General features: G+C 49.1%; 1 protein-coding gene across 3 annotated transcripts in view; it reads right to left on the reverse strand.

The window, feature by feature from the left end:
- Positions 1 to 17,233, reverse strand: part of DPP6 (dipeptidyl peptidase like 6) — an 841,237-nt gene that overhangs the window by 628,169 nt on the left and 195,835 nt on the right. Inside the window, exon 1 of one of the 3 annotated variants that reach the window (XM_082692923.1) lies at positions 8,120 to 8,742. The exons of the other annotated variants lie outside the window; for them this stretch is intronic. Within the exon in view, the coding sequence (XP_082549049.1) occupies positions 8,120 to 8,356 (237 nt within the window). The 5' untranslated portion in view covers positions 8,357 to 8,742. Of the gene's footprint in view, positions 1 to 8,119; positions 8,743 to 17,233 lie in introns of those variants that run through there. 3 annotated transcript variants of the gene reach the window in all.

A 17,233-nucleotide genomic window follows, 5' to 3' on the forward strand; every position in this document is an offset into this window, starting at 1 on the left:
GGGGGGGGTTGCATGAGGCATATGAAAGGTTAGAATGAATTTTGGAAAATTGAGTGCACTAGGGAAGTGATTAAAGAGACTGGACGCTGGAGGTTTCCCTCCTTTAATTTCTGCTGTACCCCCTCCTCTCCTTATATGGGGCCCCTTATCTGTGGTTCCTCCCAAACGCTGCTTACTTACTCGCTTCCCGCCCCCTCCCCCACCTTAAGTACATCAGGGATACAATGTACAAAGCACAGTGGACACACAATTATAGAAACATATCAAGGACCACACCACAAGGACACACCACACACCACATGGAGCATTTCCCAATGCTCCATGAAAGCTGCTGGGTAGATCCCAGTGGTTCTGTCTGTAAAATGAATCTTCCCAGACAGCCAGCAACAGGAGGTAAAAAAAATTACTTGGTCTTCTCAACTCCAAATTGGGGAAGACGCCTATATCCCCTTGTCCCCACCCTCCCTTTTGTTTTTTTAACAGAAGCACATTAAGGTTGACCCAAAACTATCTAAGGTACAAGTTGATATTAAGTAAAATCAGAGCCCTTTAGGAAGTTTACATACTATTTTGTTTTGTTTTGTTTTTACAATGACTGTGATGCCCCAGAAGATCCAAGTTCCTTCTGAATTTAAAAAAAAAAAAAAAAAAAAAGTGTGTGTGTGAGTGTGTTTCCCTACTACGTGACATATTGCTAGAACGATCCTAATGCCTTCAAGCCGTTTATGTACGTATGTGAGATGAGTGAAAGGGAGCTGGTCGTTTCTCAAATTCGGCCCCATTTTAGGCCCTGAGAACATTACACCTATAGCTACAGGAGCCCCTCTTCCTGGCATCCCTACGAGTTCTGACCCCTGCCCTGTGCTGGTGCGAGGCGTCCGTCCCCAGTACCTGCTGCCAGCATCACCGCCCCCCAAGGTGCTCTGACTCTGGGACGCAGCATTTTCAGCATCTGGAATTCTGCCATCTGCGCCTCATAGGTCTTACTGGCTTCTAGTCTTCCCGTAGACTTACATCTCTATCTCTTTCTTCCTCACTCATGGGGCAAAACCGAACACGTCCTATGCTCCAGACAGATGTGGCTGCTGCTGGAAAAGCAGCAAATAAGACACGGGGTGGGGGGGGAATAAATACAACTATTGGGGAAACCAAGTCAGGGCAAAGTCTTACACTACTGTGGCCAAATTGTTTTTCCCTGTGGCAATTAGTGCATCCATTTGGAACCAAATTAATTGAGGCTGTTAGATATCATAATGTTCGTACTTTTTAAACTCAGTGATATAATTAAGTTAATTCCTCCACTCAATTAGGGTGCTGCAGAGTATACTGAGAGGAACACAGGAGGGAATGGAAGGCTGAGTTCCTCTGGGGTCCAGAGAACACAAGTGATTTGCCAAATACTAGTCACATAATTACTTGTAGTCTTCTCATTTGTAAAATTAGAGGTTATCAAATTTTAAAATGTTCTATTTCAGATGATTTCACAACGCTAGATCATTCTAAAGATAAATGTCCCGAAAGTCATTAACCAGAAAGTCTGAGTGGTTTTCTCTCTCCCAACCAACCCCCTTTTATTTCCCATTTGACTTGTACACAAAAAACCAAGCCCACGTGCTTAACATGAAAGCAAAGCAAAGGATACCATGGCAATAGGCAGTCAGTGCCCTTAACAGTAAATTTATTAAGCAGAATTTAATTTTGAGGGGATTACTGTACACATTATTTTATAGGCAGCACTTCACAAAAGGGATCAATATCGTATATTGCCGAGAAGCATTCTGCATGCAGTTGATAAATGCATTGTTATCGTCAGAGTAATTAAAAGGAACGGGGTTATATACAATCAGCGTGTACATCTTACTCAGCAACTCCTGCCAGTTGCTTGCAAAAATTAAACTCATTAATCATTCTGACTCTACAGAAGAAAGAGCTTTAGGTACAAAATTAAAAAGCTCTATTTTATGAAGAAAAAACATCCACAGCCAGCATCTAGAAAAATTCTTGTCTACACAGTGACATTCGAGTATTAATCTCATGGGGATAAATGGACTGGTTCCATTGTCAAAAATATAAATTAATATTGTGTTATTCTAATTCTTCAGACCTCCTTAAATCCACAGGTAACATATACAAGTAAATTACTTAAAAGTGTGTGCTGGCAACACTGGAGAAAAAAAAGGCATACCAAATAAGGTAGGCTTCCGTGCCCACCTCAACATATTTTACTGCTACTCAGGACTCAAACCCATGGAGAAGGCATAATATTCACTTTCCACAAACAACTTGGGCTTTAAGCAAACACATACTTTTGGGACTGGCTCTAGAGACCAAAGGCTTGTTAACACACTGATATTTGTTTGCTACCATTCACTGTTGACACCTGACTCATCCAGCTGAAAAGTAATTAGTTTTATCCTTATTAATTTTTCAAGCCAGCGGATGAGCTCTTTGGTAGCTGGGCTTTTCTTCCCTAGCCAAGGTAACTACGGAGACAGAATGAGGTGTATCTCAGAGGCGTTTAAAAATACAAGGTGGGTGCAGAGGGACGGTGGTTACGATGCTGTGTTTGGCTTCACCCACCGTTCAGCGAGCACTGACCTTGCTTATGTCACTAGTATGACTTCCTTCAATCTAGACAATCTTCTAATTACGACTACCTTCTCTGTGCTGAGAGAGTAAGCAAAATCTTATACAATCTTGCTATAGATGTATGATAATTTCAGCGAGTTCTTTTTTTTTTTTTTTTTAAAGATTTTATTTATTTATTTTTCAGAGAGAGAGTGAATGAGAGCGAGCACAGGCAGACAGAGTGGAAGGAAGAGTCAGAGGGAGAAGCAGGCTCCCTGCGGAGCAAGGAGCCCGATGCGGGACTCGATCCCAGGACGCTGGGATCATGACCTGAGCCGAAGGCAGCCGCCCAACCAACTGAGCCACCCAGGCGTCCCTCAGCGAGTTCTTTATAGACTTATATTTGCAAGACTTCAGTGATGATTGGTTTCACCAAAGCACTTCAGAGAGACTATTTTACATGGCCAACGATTCCAATGCATTTAAAATATGTTCCGAAGCACAAAAACTCAACTTTTCAGGAGAACAAGTACTATATCCAGCAGGGTGCTAGGACATCGTTTTATAGGGCATTAAACTCCTAATGGGACCTCAAAGCTTATCTACTGAAATATCTAATGGAACAAAAAAGAAATACAAATACTGAGCAAATGTTATTTGGACATGATTTCACACCCTGTATGCCACGCTCGAGATGGAAGGAATGGCGATACTACCACGACAAATAAAAGGATTAGGAGGAAAGATGTTTGGAATAAGCAGACATAAAGGGGGGAAGTATTAGGGACTTATTCCATGTATCCATCTTGCCATCATCACAAAAACAGTCTAGCGTCTAGTTGTTTGATATGTGGAACAAAAACCTGGAAGTGAGATCAGGATGGTGCTCACCAAGGTCCTTCCAAGTCTACAATTCAGTAAAAGAGAAAAGCAAAATATCTTCAAAAGAAATGCTAGGGGATATATATTAGAGAACAAAGCTAGTTAGTCATCTTCTAATAAAGATGATGTCAGATATACTCGGCTCCCTTCACCTTCTTTCTAATTTATCTGAGATCTAACTTATCTTTAGAAAGTATGAAAGGTAAAAAATAGAATAGTGGAAACCCAAACCGTGGGAGTGTAGGTTCTCCCATGCTCCCACATTAAGCATAGGAGGAAGTGATGTCACAGAGACCTCAGAGGCCAACTTGAGAAAGAAAGAGGGCATGAGTTCCAGCAGCACCATGAAAGACTTGTGATGCAAACATTGGAAGTGTAGAGTAGTGGTCCCCAAGAGCCAAAGGTATAACAACAAGGACTAAAGAGACATCACACAGGGCATTATGTCAAGATACTTAGAGAATAGCCATGACGTTCTGTATGCATTTCTGCAGCAAGCCACCGAGCTAGACGAGGAGGAGAGGGCTGTAATTGACTCGTTAGTGGAATCTGTTGTAGACGACTTGATTGAGAAGGTGGATGGTAACAGAAGAAAATAAAACAGGACTGAAGCCAGAGCTGGTAATACAGAGCAGTGAAGACGGTCTTTGTTTCCCTTTGTAGGCAGAGAAGGAGAGAGAACCAGTAGAGAAAGAAAGATTAAGGGATAATACGATTAGTACAGGCAACAACATATTCCCTGAAACTGAATGAAATTCACTGCTCAGCATGTAACAGCACTTACTTCGTAGGCACTATCATTATGAGGAATGCGATGGGAGTTCTACCTCTCTCCTCAAGTCAAAGCCCCAAACGACCCTGGGATATCTGGAGGGGAGGACGTGCAGGATTGTCAGATGGGTCATGACAATAATGGGACCAAGCAGACAGTTGAAAGTTTCAGGCTTTTTCTCATATATTTGGGAAATTAAATATAAAAAAATTAAAATTGGAGCAGAAGAAAGTAATAAGGCAAACAAAATTATCTGTGGAGCCAAGCAACTTAAAACATTAAGGTTGATAGATACCAAGAAGAAATTCACAGGATGTTGACATCATTCCAATGAAAAATCAAGGTGGAGAGAAAGACGGGCTTGCTGCTGAAGAACAGCCATCATGCTGACGATACAGGGTGGTGGAACTGGCCCTGTAGGGCTGGCAGACATCACAAGCAGGGGCTCATTGCTCAGTGCCTGCTCTGGCCAATTTGCTGATTTAAAATCCTGTTTTCGTCGCATTTGTATTGTTAGGAAATCATGTGTCACTAAAAAGGAGGACTACAGGCACATGCTAATGTAACCTCAATAAGACTACTGCCCAAGGGCTCTGAAGTCCTTTAAAAAATAAAACAGAACCACTCAAGCAGAAGAGCCACAAAGTCCCGTATTTTAAAATCAGTCACAGCTAATTCCCATTGGAAATTGCTAAATTCTATTAAAAGTCACTTCTAGCAATATTTCCTTTAAGAGTCAACTTATTTTTAAACCGACACATGAATTTAAGATCAAAATAGCTATTGATTCATTAGAGGGGCTGCCCAAGTAATTGACTTTATATTTAAATAAATTTAAGATTGATGAAGGGAAAAAAAAAAAGATTGATGAGGAAACTCCAGTAGAAAAGGTATTCTAGTTTCATTTCTATTTCAGAGCTGAACTTCATAGAACTGACACACCCAAAGCAAGCTTTTCTGGGGTTTTGGGAAGGGGGAAGGCAGATCCCTTCCATGTGCAGTTGGTGCAGATGTGCCATGCAATACTAGTTAATTATCCACTGTACAACCTCAGCATTTTATTTCTCTCTGCTAGATCTCATGACTACGAAATTCTATTTTTGTGGGAATTACTTCTTTGCCATCATATTCAGGCATGTGTGCATTCACACATAAAGAAGTCAAGAACTACGGATCATTCCCCCCCCCTTTTTGGATGGAAGGAGGCACAAAGCCCACTGGATTTTAAAGGCATTCTGTTTATCACTGTCTCAGTGACCAAGGCAGGAAAGCTGTTTCTGTACCATGGAACAGCTTTCCTGGACTGACAAGCCACAGAAGGGCAGTAAAGCCACCAGCCCCAGGGTCAGGATGCACAGACAGAGGGGTGCTGCACAGAGAAGGTTTCAGCACCCCGGACAGCTCCCACCTACCCAGGCAGAGCTTCCAAACTCTGGAAAAGGTCACGTCACCACGCAAAGAATAATGAGCGATGCGCTCCTAATTAGCTGCACACCTTCTGGCTTACACTTGGGGAGCAAAATGATGGCTCTAAATTCTCTATTCTTTATAAGAGCCGGTATCAGAAAAGCAGCTTTTATTTCTACCATCTTTTTAAATCGTTATCTTAGAAGACAGTTACGGTTCCCGAAGGAAAAGTGATTTAATATGTACATTTATCTTTTCTAAATTTTAGACATAACTTTTCCAATTTTGAACAGCCATTTCTGAGACAAGCACACAAAAGTTTTCAAGAAGTTGACGCACATTAACCTCCGTCATTGATTTCATTGGACATTTTAAATACATACATATTTGTATGCATTTCATAAGGACACCATATGCATGTACACTATGTTTATACCCACACCTACATCTCTTTCTCTCTCTCTCTTTCTCACACACACACTGTTCTGTATTTTTTCAGGAAAAAACACTGATGTCAGAGTCACATCAGCAGAAATCATATGCAAATGTCAGATCCCTAATTCGTTCCTCAGTTCAACCCTCGGCTTATCTGAGAAACAGTTCTAGGCATATATCAAACCGAAAAGAAGAAATTGGAACTATATGCTCCAAACTAAGATGGAAGGGGATAAAGAGAGAGAGATGGGTGGAGATCAACAGAAACAAAATTCAGAAACTGTCACCTTTCCTTTCTCCTAGCGACACCTAGAGCCTAGGACATGGAAACTGCATTGTTCTCCAAGCATAACAAACACAATTCCACAGTTTTAAGTCTGACTTAAGGAAAAAGTGCATCATTTCTGTCTGCATTGCAGTTCAATTGTCTTCTCCAAGATTCTCAATATTTTAATCCTCCAGAATGTGCCCCAACCCCTGTAAAACCCCTCCTCAAAGACTTCCAGTTTCTTGAACCAAACGTCTGAAGAGTGCATGCATTTCCCTCAGGACCTGACCCACTGAAGGGAGGGACATCTCTCCGCTCTCTATGTAACCCGGGGAGTCGGGAGAGGATCCAAAAGAAAAGAAGAAAATGTCACGCAAGACCTGACACAGGCTGTGGGGTGTGTGTCTGTATGTGTGCACACACACAAACTTTCGTCATCCTCATCAGTCTTCACGTCCTCCATTCATAAAACAAAACGACCAGCAACAACAACAAAACCTCAGTGACTCCCCCCCCCCCAGAATCATCCCTGTGAAAGCTCTCAACACCCCCACCCCAACCTTGGACTATTAACAAATGGTGAAACAATGTGGCCCAGGGCAAGACATATTTGAATGACCACAACTGCCTGCTCAGTGCAGGAACATGGAACGCCCTGGGTATGTCAGGGTCGGCTGTCTGAGAGGCTTGTGTGAGGCCCCGTGCCCACTGCCCCCAGAAAGGAAACTCCTCAAAGGTACACGCACTGGGTTCTACAAGCCAACACACCCTGCATATCTTTAGGGACAATATAGCAGCCAGGCCAGCTCTGCCTGCCAGTCTGAGAGCTTGTCTGGCATTTTTCTCTTTTCTCGGGAAGAGGATAGCTCATCAGGCAGTTCCTTCTCCCTGTGGTCCTCCCTGGCCCTTGTAATAGCTGGAAGGAATCAAGAGAGGAAGCTGGACCCATCCATCTCAGTGTCCTAACTGAGTCATCAGTTACTAAGGTGATATGCAAATTCAACCTTTGAAACCCAGGCTTCCAGCCCAAGGAGAGTAGAAAACATGCTCCTGAAGAAGTTTTTCTCCTAACGCAGGTCTAAGGTAGAGCTGCTAGTCCAAGGCTGGGCGTGGGAGACAGGCAGGGCCTGACTCCTATCAGCAAAAATTGTGCTGGGCCCTGGGACAGGAAGCTGGGCCTCAAAGGTGAGTGTTTTGTACCCCTTTCCCAAAGGAAATCAGCACTGGAGGGGAAAGTGTCCTGAGAGGTGAGAAGTACAGGCCATGTGAGCAAAGGGACAGGGTAGGGTGGGTTCTGGAGGGCACAGCGCCTAGATTCCAGTGACAGGTGGGATGCCTGGGACTTTATCTTCCTCAGTCTTAAAGAGGGGTTGGGGGGGGCGAGGAAGGAAGGAGGCAGGGAGGGAAAGGAGGAGGAACGCATGGAGGGAGGAAAATCAAGTTGTGAGCACAGACTGAATTCTCCCCTCTGGATGCATCACACCTTCCCGTAACCAGAGACATCCACACCCCCGGCGACACCCCCCAGCCATCCCACATCCCAGCAGCGCAACCCCACAGACGCTGCTCTCTGGAGCACCAACTCCCGGCCCCGCAGACCCAGCCCGGCTCCGGGACAGCGGTGCCCGAGATGGGCGCTGAGCATCGAGTCCGCGGCGCTCCGGGGAGGCAGAGGAGGGGAGGGGAGGCGGGAGGGCGACCCCGACCCTCCGATGCGGAGCGGGCGCGTCTCCCGAGCGCTCGGCCCCGTGCCCCGCGCCGCCCCCCACCCACCAAGATGCTCTTACGTCCTCGTCGTCACCGTCGCTCCGCGCCTGGTACTGGAACCGGGGCCGGCCACCCGCGCCGCCGCCGCCGCCGCGCTCCCGGGCCGCCGCCGCGGGCGCCGGGGCTCCGAGGGGCTTGGGCCCCGCGCCGTCCTCCTCCGGCCCCTGGCCGCCCAGCAGGCGGCTGGCCTCCGGGGGCGCCGGGAAGGAGCGCGAGGTGTTGATCTTGCCCGTGAACCTCTGGTACAGCGAAGCCATCGGTGCCCGCGCCCTGGCCCGCCGCCTCGGGGGGCGTCCCGGGCTCCGCCTGCCCCTCGCGGGCGCCCGCTCCCCGCCGCCTCCGGGGGAGAGGGAAGAAGCCGCAGGAGAAGGGGAAGCCGGCGGCCGCGCCGCTCGCGCGCGCCACTCGCAAGTCGCCGCCGGGCGGCTGCCGGGCTCGGCTCCTCCGCCCCCTCCCCCGGCGGCTCGCGGAGCGGGGGTCGGGCTGTGCGCGCCGCCTCGCGCCCTCCGCGCGTTTCAACTCTGCGCGGCCGCGGACGGCCTCGGCGACGGCGCGGGAGGAAGGAGAAACCCCCCGCAAACACACAGGGAGGGAAGACGCCTAGGCCCCAGGACTGGCACCACCTAGAGACCGGCGAGGAGCCAGCGCGGCGCTCCGCGCGCCCCTCCCCGCCCCGGCCCCTCGCGCGGCGCCTCCTCCCCCTCCCCACCGGCCCCTCGGCGCGGCCCGGTAATGGCGCCGGGGCGGCGGGGGCTGGCGGCGCGGGGGGGGGGCGGGGGGGCGTGCTCGGGCCCCGCGGGAGGTCGCACCCCCCGCGGCGCGGGAAGGGAGCGCGGCACAGGCCGAACACGCGGCGGGCTCGGGGGTCCTAGAGGCGGGGCAGAGCCCCGAGGGCGCCCATCCTCGGCGCGCCGCGTCCACACGCTCGCACCCCGCGCCGCGGCAGCCTCGCCCCCTTCCCCGCGCCCCCCCCCGGGGGGCCCCTCCGGCTTTTCTTGCCTAACTTGCAACAACAGCCAAGGGGTGCTAAGTGGGGCGAGGGACAGCAGCCGCGGGCTGCGCGGAGATGGCTCGGACGCCCGCTGCCTGAGGAGCCCTCCCTGCTCCCCAGGCCAGCGCGGCTCCGAAAACAGCTTCGTTTTCCTTCCCCGGGGCTCGGAACGAGGGGAAAGCACGGGTCGCGGAAGGCAAGCAGGCAAGGCCCGGCGGAGGCCTCGCAGGCGCTCCTCCCTGCCCATCCCAACCCTTCTGTGGCCGCCGCGGGCTCCCGGCTCGTTTTCAGTAAACAGAGGCAGAGGCAGAGGCCGAGCCTCTGGGATGCCCGCAACTTCTCCAAAGCTGGCTCCGCCCCTCGGCCCCGACCGAGAGGATGGGGCGCGGAGAAGCCACAGCAAACAGGGCGCCGGGCTCGGGGCGCATTCGCGCATCTTGCTGCAGTAAGACGTGCTCCAGCGCCCCTGTGTGGAGGGTCCCCGGCATGCCTGGGCGCCCGGCACCCACTCGGCGCAGGCGGCCTTCTCTCCGCCCTGTCCCCGGGTGCATCGCTCCTTCGGGCCTGCGGGAACCGCTCCCTCGATCTCCACCGCCAGTCCGATCCCCCGACTTCCTTAGGGCTCTTGGGGACGCTTCCTTCTCCTCTGGATCCCACCCACAGCCCTTCCCTCTTGTTCGGACCCTCCGGCCTGGACAGATCTGTCCCGACTTGCTCTCCGCAGAAGCTAGGAGATGCAACTCCAGGAGGGGACAGGTGGAAAGCTCGCATCTGCCCACTCGGCTGTTCCTTCCACAGCCGGGTCAAAGCGGGCGTCTTCAACTTCACCTTCCCGGACACAGGGAGGACCCCTCCTGCTCCATCTAGGTTTCCATGACTATTTGATTTAGGTTTAAAAAAAATAAAAAGGCGAGGCCATGGCCACTCGGAAGGCCATACTGCGGTCTCACTAGCCTTTGCTGGGTCTGAATCCAAGGCGATTTCCTGGCATCACTGCCCAAGACCGGATATCCCCAAGAAAGCCCCTGCCTGGTCCAGAATTGCCTCTTCCCACCAGTGTCCCTAACTTGGAGAAGCCGGATGCTGGTGCATAAGCCTCCTGGGAGGACTTAAGTTCCAGTCCCTTCCACACTCTCCCCAAGTCTCAGCCCAGTGGGTAGTCTTGTTTTAATTAAAACATATTGCCACACCCATCCTCTGTTGAATGCACGATGGCTTCCCTCCACTATGAAGAAAAGTGCGATTTTAAAGTGGTTTAAAGACATTTAGGCAACCATGAAAACAAGGAAAACCAATCTCCCAATAGCCAAGAGGCTGAAGAGGCTGAAGCAGCAAAAGGCCTCCCGCACAGGCAGATGTCCCGCCTACAGGTCGGGGCGGGGGCACAGATCTTCACCAGCCCTCTTTACTTTGAAGACAGAGGCAGCAATTACAAGAGCCACAAAATGACACTTTAAAAGTCATCACATTTAGATAAATAGGAAACCTTGCTGGCATCCCCCCACCCCCGCCCCAGCTGTGCTTTTGATGGGAGGAAGCTGCCTTTCCCTGCCGGACTTGAAAGGGAAGCTCGTGCTGCTCCCTGCGGCATCTGGCCCTGACACATCACTAAATATAGATGCTGGTGGGGTCTTACTTACGTAACATACATAAGACATTTGCATGTATGTTTTCACAGGAAGCGTAAGAAATGGCATTAGACACTCCTTGTACTAACATTTTATACAAAATAGAGTATTTATACGGAAATAGCTTACGTATCATACCCAATGCTTTAGAGAACTGTGCACACTCACAGAGAGATGTAAGTGCGGCCCTTGCTTTTTAAAAATCATTCTCAGGGCGCCTGGGTGGCTCAGGTGGCTAAGCGACTGCCTTCGGCTCAGGTCCTAATCCCAGAGCCCTGGGGTCGAGTCCTGCACCGGGCTCTCTGCTCAGCGGGGAGCCTGCTTCTCCCTCTCACCTTCCCCCCTCTCACGCTTGCTCTCTCTCTCTCTCTCTCTCAAATAAGTAAAATCGTAAAAAAAATCATTCTCAAGTGAACGTGTGGGTATTCAAATTACAATTTGGTCAGTGTCTGGGATCTTAACTAAATGATTCGGACAACATAATAAGCAATTTTTATTTAAAGTTATTTGTAAAGTGAAGAAACGCAAAGACTCGTGACCCACTGAAGGGAGAGCTGAGGTGCACGTTTGTGCTGAGAGAGAACAAACCTAAGCAATAATCAGGAGAAACAGGGATGGAGGGAGGAGGGGCTCTGGGCCGAGCAGGTGGAGCCCCGAGGCAAGTGGGAAGGCCGCCAGAACCATCGCGGGCAGGCAGCCTGCACCGAGCCTTTTCAGGCCCCCTCCAGCCGGAGGGCCCGCTACCTCCCTCCCCAAGGTCTGCTACTGTCCTCCACCTTGCTCTCCACCAGTCACCCTCAAGACCGTTCTAGACTCAGAGCGTAAATACACACATGCGTGATGGCACACATTTCACGTGTGTCTGAAGCATTTCTTTACCAAGGGCAGTGTATTTTTAATATTTAATATGTTTTTAAAGTTTTTATTTATTTATTTGACAGACAGAGATCACAAGTAGGCAGAGAGGCAGGCAGAGAGAGAGGAGGAAGCAGGCTCCCGGCTAAGCAGGGAGCCCGGTGCAGGGCTTGATCCCAGGACTCTTGGAATCATGACCTGAACCAAAGGCAGAGGCTTTGACCCACTGAGCCCCCAGGTGCCCCAATACTTAATATTTTTAGTGCCAGGACTCAGAAGCCACAAATGCAGCTGAGCCAGTCTGCAGTTGCGGAGAATCGCGACGACGGCAGGTTGTGTTTCTGATACGTGATTAGCTCACTGACCGCCTTCGGTAGCTTTCCCAGCCTCCCTCCTCCTTTAATAGGGGAGAGGTTCCGAAGAGCAGCAGAACTTCCGGATGAGCACTTAAATACAGGTGCGTTTCAGGACGCGGGTCAGTAACCGCCTCGGCTCACCCATCACCAAACACCGTGAAGACGCTCTATCAAAACAGACCCCACTCCTGCTTACGGGAAGCTCCTTTTTTTGAAAATATCTCATGGATTACTTCATGTCAAGATATTGATCCCTCCGCACTGCTTAAAACCATGTCCACGGACCCATTTTTCCACCGAGTTGCAAAGGATAGTTCCCCCCTATTTTTTAAACAAAGGTGCGGGCGTGTGTTTATTTTCCCCCGGCACCAATTTACCAAAAAATATGGCAAGTCCTTGGAATTGGGCAAATGCTGCGAAATAGGGTGGACAGTCATTTTTTTTTTTAAATGACAATAAAAGGACCTTTGTGTGGTTCACGTGCAAGCTAAGCCTCGTGAAAATACACAAAAGTATCCTGAGTTCCGCAGGCTCAGCATGGCTTTTATTAGCTAAGAGGTTTTCTTATTTCTAGCAGAGAATTATACCCCATAGTTCACGTCTTCTTTCTCTGCGGGGGAAAGGAGGGGAGCAGAGCCCGATCTGAGATTTGCTTCCTTCCGGATGCTGTGACGTGAGCAAGGAAATGACCAGCGGCACACGCTGAGCTAACGGGAGGACTTCCCCAAGCCACTGGACGCCAGCATCTTCTGGGTAATGTCACCTTGTGCTCATATCAAAGGGGAGAAATGAAACAGTATCTCAGTAGCATACAGACAGAGCCTCTTCCCAACTTGACTCTATTTGTCTCTATTTTTTTTCCTTTAAGAAAAAAAATTTTTTTGCAAGATGCCTGTGAGCCAGGAAGCCCGCGCAACATGACTTCTTTACAAACTTTACAAACAGGAAATGTCCAGCACAAGAAAAAGGGACTGCTTAGTCCCGGCTTCTGAAAAACAGAAAATGAAGGCAGGCGTTGAGTTCCTTTTGAGCTTTTCAAGTTGGTACGTAACAATTACTGTTGTAGAGAGAAACATTTATTTTAACCCAACAAAAGGTCTGACTCTATAATTAATAAAGTGCGCTGTGAATCTCCCCGTGGCACTTTTATTTGCATTTTAATAGAGCCATTGTCCACCTGTGTGTTGGTACTTGGTGCCACACCGACTAAGGACGACCAGGCTGCCTCTCCCTGTGCCTCCACACTCTGGCGCTTGGTCCGCAGAGGAGGCCAAGCTGATGGCCGGGTCCCTGCAACAGCCGCAGACTTAACTCAAAGGCTGGGGTCAGCCTAGAGGAAGCACCTGCTCCAGCCGGTGGGGGGGCTGTCCCTCCTCTTGCCTCTGACACCGGCCCCCGCCCACCCCCCCGCCCACTCCTCTTCCTTTCTTTCCTTCCCCTCTGTCCCTCATTCCTGTCCTCGCTCTGGGTCACTGTCAACACTCTCTGTTTTTTTCTTCCCTACAAATTCCTTGCTGCTCTCTGCGTACTTCTAAAATCTCGCTTGTAATGCCAACGTCTCCTCCAAAATTATCCAAGCAATCTCTTTCCGTCCTGGAGGAGGCACCAACCGCCGTCTTTTCTCGTGTCCTCATTACGCGAGCTTTTTGCAAGGCTCTTCAGATTTTCAGAGCATGCGATCTGGAAGAGAGTCTGTTGTTTCTGTTTGTTCCCGGCGATCATTTGAACAGAACAATGCCTGAATGAAATGTCTTTCATACATTAGGTAATATTAGATCAAAAGGGACGTGACTTTGGCTCTGAGATGCCCCAGAGCTCCTCGCCGTTTCCAGCCATGCACCCCTCCAGTCTCCGGAATTAAGTCAAATCTGTTTCCCTTTAATGTTAAAGTGACATTAATGAGCCCCTGCGATCCAGTGCCTCCTGCTTTAGCCAACAGAGGTGATGACTGTGTTCTGGAAGAGAAAGCTCTTATCCCTGCTCTCGCGTGACCGACGGCGAATTCTGGAATTCGGAATGACACGTGACACGGGCAAGGACGTTCAGGGCCCCAACCCTCACACGGGGCTTCTGGAACTTATTTTATTATTATTGTTACTGTTACTATTTCACATCGTGTCACCCAAGAAGGGTTTTAGGTTTTCACTTGAAAACAACAACTGGACTAGGAAAGGATAGGAAGAAACAGGGTCATTCCAATGCAGGGTCTTCTCTGGAGAGTGGACACAGAGCTGAGACTGAGTTACTTAATCCTGCCTCGTAGATCATACCCACGCGCAGGCCAGTGGAAATAGTTACAGAAAAATAAAGCAAATCGGACTCCACTAACAATGATTCCAGTTATAAAATGGAAGGGGGTCCAGGGTGCTCCTAGAATGTACAAGAGGACTAACACTGAGGGAGGCTGAGTGTGACCCTGATGTAATCCCCCCTAGAAAGACGGGGCTGGTGAGCGAGCCAGGGCAAAAGGAAGTCAGGCCAGCAGTGAACGGGCCTCCGGGTCCACACGTCACATTTGGCGGCAAGATGCAAAGAGGGATGAGAGGAGCCACACAGAGGCCCCGTGGGTGCCTCGGAGGGTCCAGGCCAGCAGCCCCGGTGAGGCAGGCCAGGGCCGGACAAGTGCCACCTGCCGCCGGGACGCCTGCTGGCAGGAATCTGGAAACCTCTCTCACAGAATCACGACCCTCACCATCCTACCCCGCGCCCCAAATTACCAGCTTTAAGACCATTCTTTGAGTCGAGGAACCGCCTGGAGTAGCATCCGTCAAAAGTCATTTGCAAACAACCAGGGCTTGAGTGAAAAGAAACACAAGGGCCAGCGGTGGCCGAGAGGGAGCAGCTCCAAGAAGACCACCGGCTCCTTCAGGCGTGTGGTGGCGCAGCCCTGAGTACAAGCGGCCGCTTCCGAGAGCACCACTACATTTCCCAACCACGAGGTTCTAGATAAGAAGTCATTATTTCCAGGCGCACCTGGTGACTCAGTCCGTGAAGCACCCAACTCTTGGTTTTCAGCTCAGCTCATGATCTTGGGGTCGTGGGATCGAGCCCGTGTCAGGCCCTGCTCTCAGCCCAGAATCTGCTTGAGATTCTCTTCCCCTGCCTCTCCCCCAGCTCGCCCATGTGCACGTGCACTCTCTCTTTCCCTCTCTCTCAAGGAATAACTAAATCTTTATTTAAAAAAAAAAAAAGGAAAACATTATTTCCATGTTCAAAACTAACAGATTGGAATGTTGTTCGGCAAATATTTTTTTATTCCCTAACCCTTCAAATAAGGCATCCGAAACCGCCCCACGGACTTCCTGAGTGACTTCCCTTGGCCGCTGGAATGTGAATAGATGTGATACAGGCAGAGGCTTCAAGGCACCTTTCACAACTGCCCGACCTCTTGCACTCGGGTGACCCCATCATATGAGGACACCTCCTGGGTGGCAGCTGCCACATTGGCGTGGCCTCTAGAACAAGTGCCCTTGGAGAGACCTGAACGCAGCCCACAGTTTCAAGCCACATCCGGTAATCAGGGAGCAGAGAGCAGAGCCACCGAGCCGAGCCCGTGCGAATCAGCTCCATCACAGCTGACCAGCTGTGCATCCGCTAAACCTGGATCTTGGAACAAACGCTTGTTGCATGAGCATCAAACTGAAATGAATTGTTACAGCATATGCTGGAGGTCTCATTAGCTCACTAAAACAAAAACCAAACGCAGGCATGCAGAATGGTAGAGCTAATGACAGTCTTTACTGAAAGCAATTCACCTACTTACTCAGGAAATATTCGAACGCAGGCTAGGTGCCAATCACTGTGCTGTGTGCTAGGGACAAAGTGATGGACTAAAATGAACACAGTCCCTGCTTTCCTACAGATGAGAGTCGATACTCCTTACAGTGAATGAAGACTAATGTTATAGATTACATGGCCAGATTGAAAATGACTTCCTTTTGGGAATAAATGCATTTTTCTCAATTTCTTGCTCATTCTGGTACATTTATAGTCCTGCTAGTTTCATTAGAAAAAGGCTCTTGGAGAGTACTAGATCACTAATGTGTTCATAAGAATGCCCTAGTTATTTATTGGACGAGTGCTAAGTGGCATTTTCAATCCACTCGAAGAACGATCTCTAGACCGGCGGCACAGGGATCACCTAGGAATTTGTTAAAAATAAGAAATATGTACACCAACCCAAACAAACTAAATCAAGAACCTGGGGCCCAGGCTCACAACCTGTATTTTAATCAGTCGCCCAGGTCACTGTGACTGACACACGCTCCAGTCTGGGAATAACAATGTACCTGAGTCCTTTATTCTAAATGGCACCAAGGTGGCCTCAAAGACTCTCCTGAAGGTCTTCTTTCTCCTGGGGAACGGCTTGCCGATTCAGAGACTCACCAAGGGTTTTCCAGAGGGTAAGAAGTTTTGGGGAATGCACAAGGCCCATCTTCCTCATTTAAATAGAGGTTATTTGAGCAGTTGGAAATCAAAATAGAATGGAGGAGAGTGAGCCTTTGCGGGACATTTTCAGCTGTTTCACCCCTGAACTGAGACGTGGAGGGCTCATCTCAGGAAGATGGCAGTGGCCGAGAGGGGACTGACAAGGCAGAAACCGAAGATATAATCCAAGCCAAGACGCCACCCTCCCTGGGGCTTATCTCACAGACGCTTGGATTTTGCACGTTTGCAAAATATCTCTCCCACCTTGTCAGAATATATGCAATTCGGCAGACAAGCAGGCAGAATTGCAAGAAAGAAAAAAAAAAGAGCATTACTTTCAAAAATTGATTTCATTAAAAAGTCCTCAGCGCCTCTATTTTAGACTCACTGCTTTTTTAATGCAATAAGAAAAAACTTGGTCTTGAATTTAAAAAATCAATGAGGTTAATAAACACATTTAAGTTGGAAACTGACTTTTATTAACTTAAATTTCCTAAATCTACTCCCTTAAGGCCCATTAAAACATCTGTTATAAGCTCCATTTTTTCCCCATCATCAAGATTTTTTTTCCAGAATTCCATGGAACATCCCTATTTTTATGAACACAAACCTATGTTAAAAAAATGGGCTAACACTACTTCGGGTGGCTCAAAGGTGTCTCTTGAATTTTAACACATTCTTTGAGCCACATGTACAAGTTTAATGTTTGTGCATGACTATCAGTGTGCAAATAGATTATGACATGTGACCCTTGGCCGTGGGAGAGAAAGCAAAGCTCAAGCCTATGTCCTCTCTCTTCACATTGTCTTGGGCGATTGCAAGAGACAGCGATGCAAAACCCTGATTCACCCACATGTGGGTGGGTGTATCCTGCGT

Source organism: Mustela nivalis (genome assembly GCF_964662115.1).
Source record: "Mustela nivalis genome assembly, chromosome: 12".
Lineage (NCBI taxonomy): Eukaryota > Metazoa > Chordata > Mammalia > Carnivora > Mustelidae > Mustela > Mustela nivalis.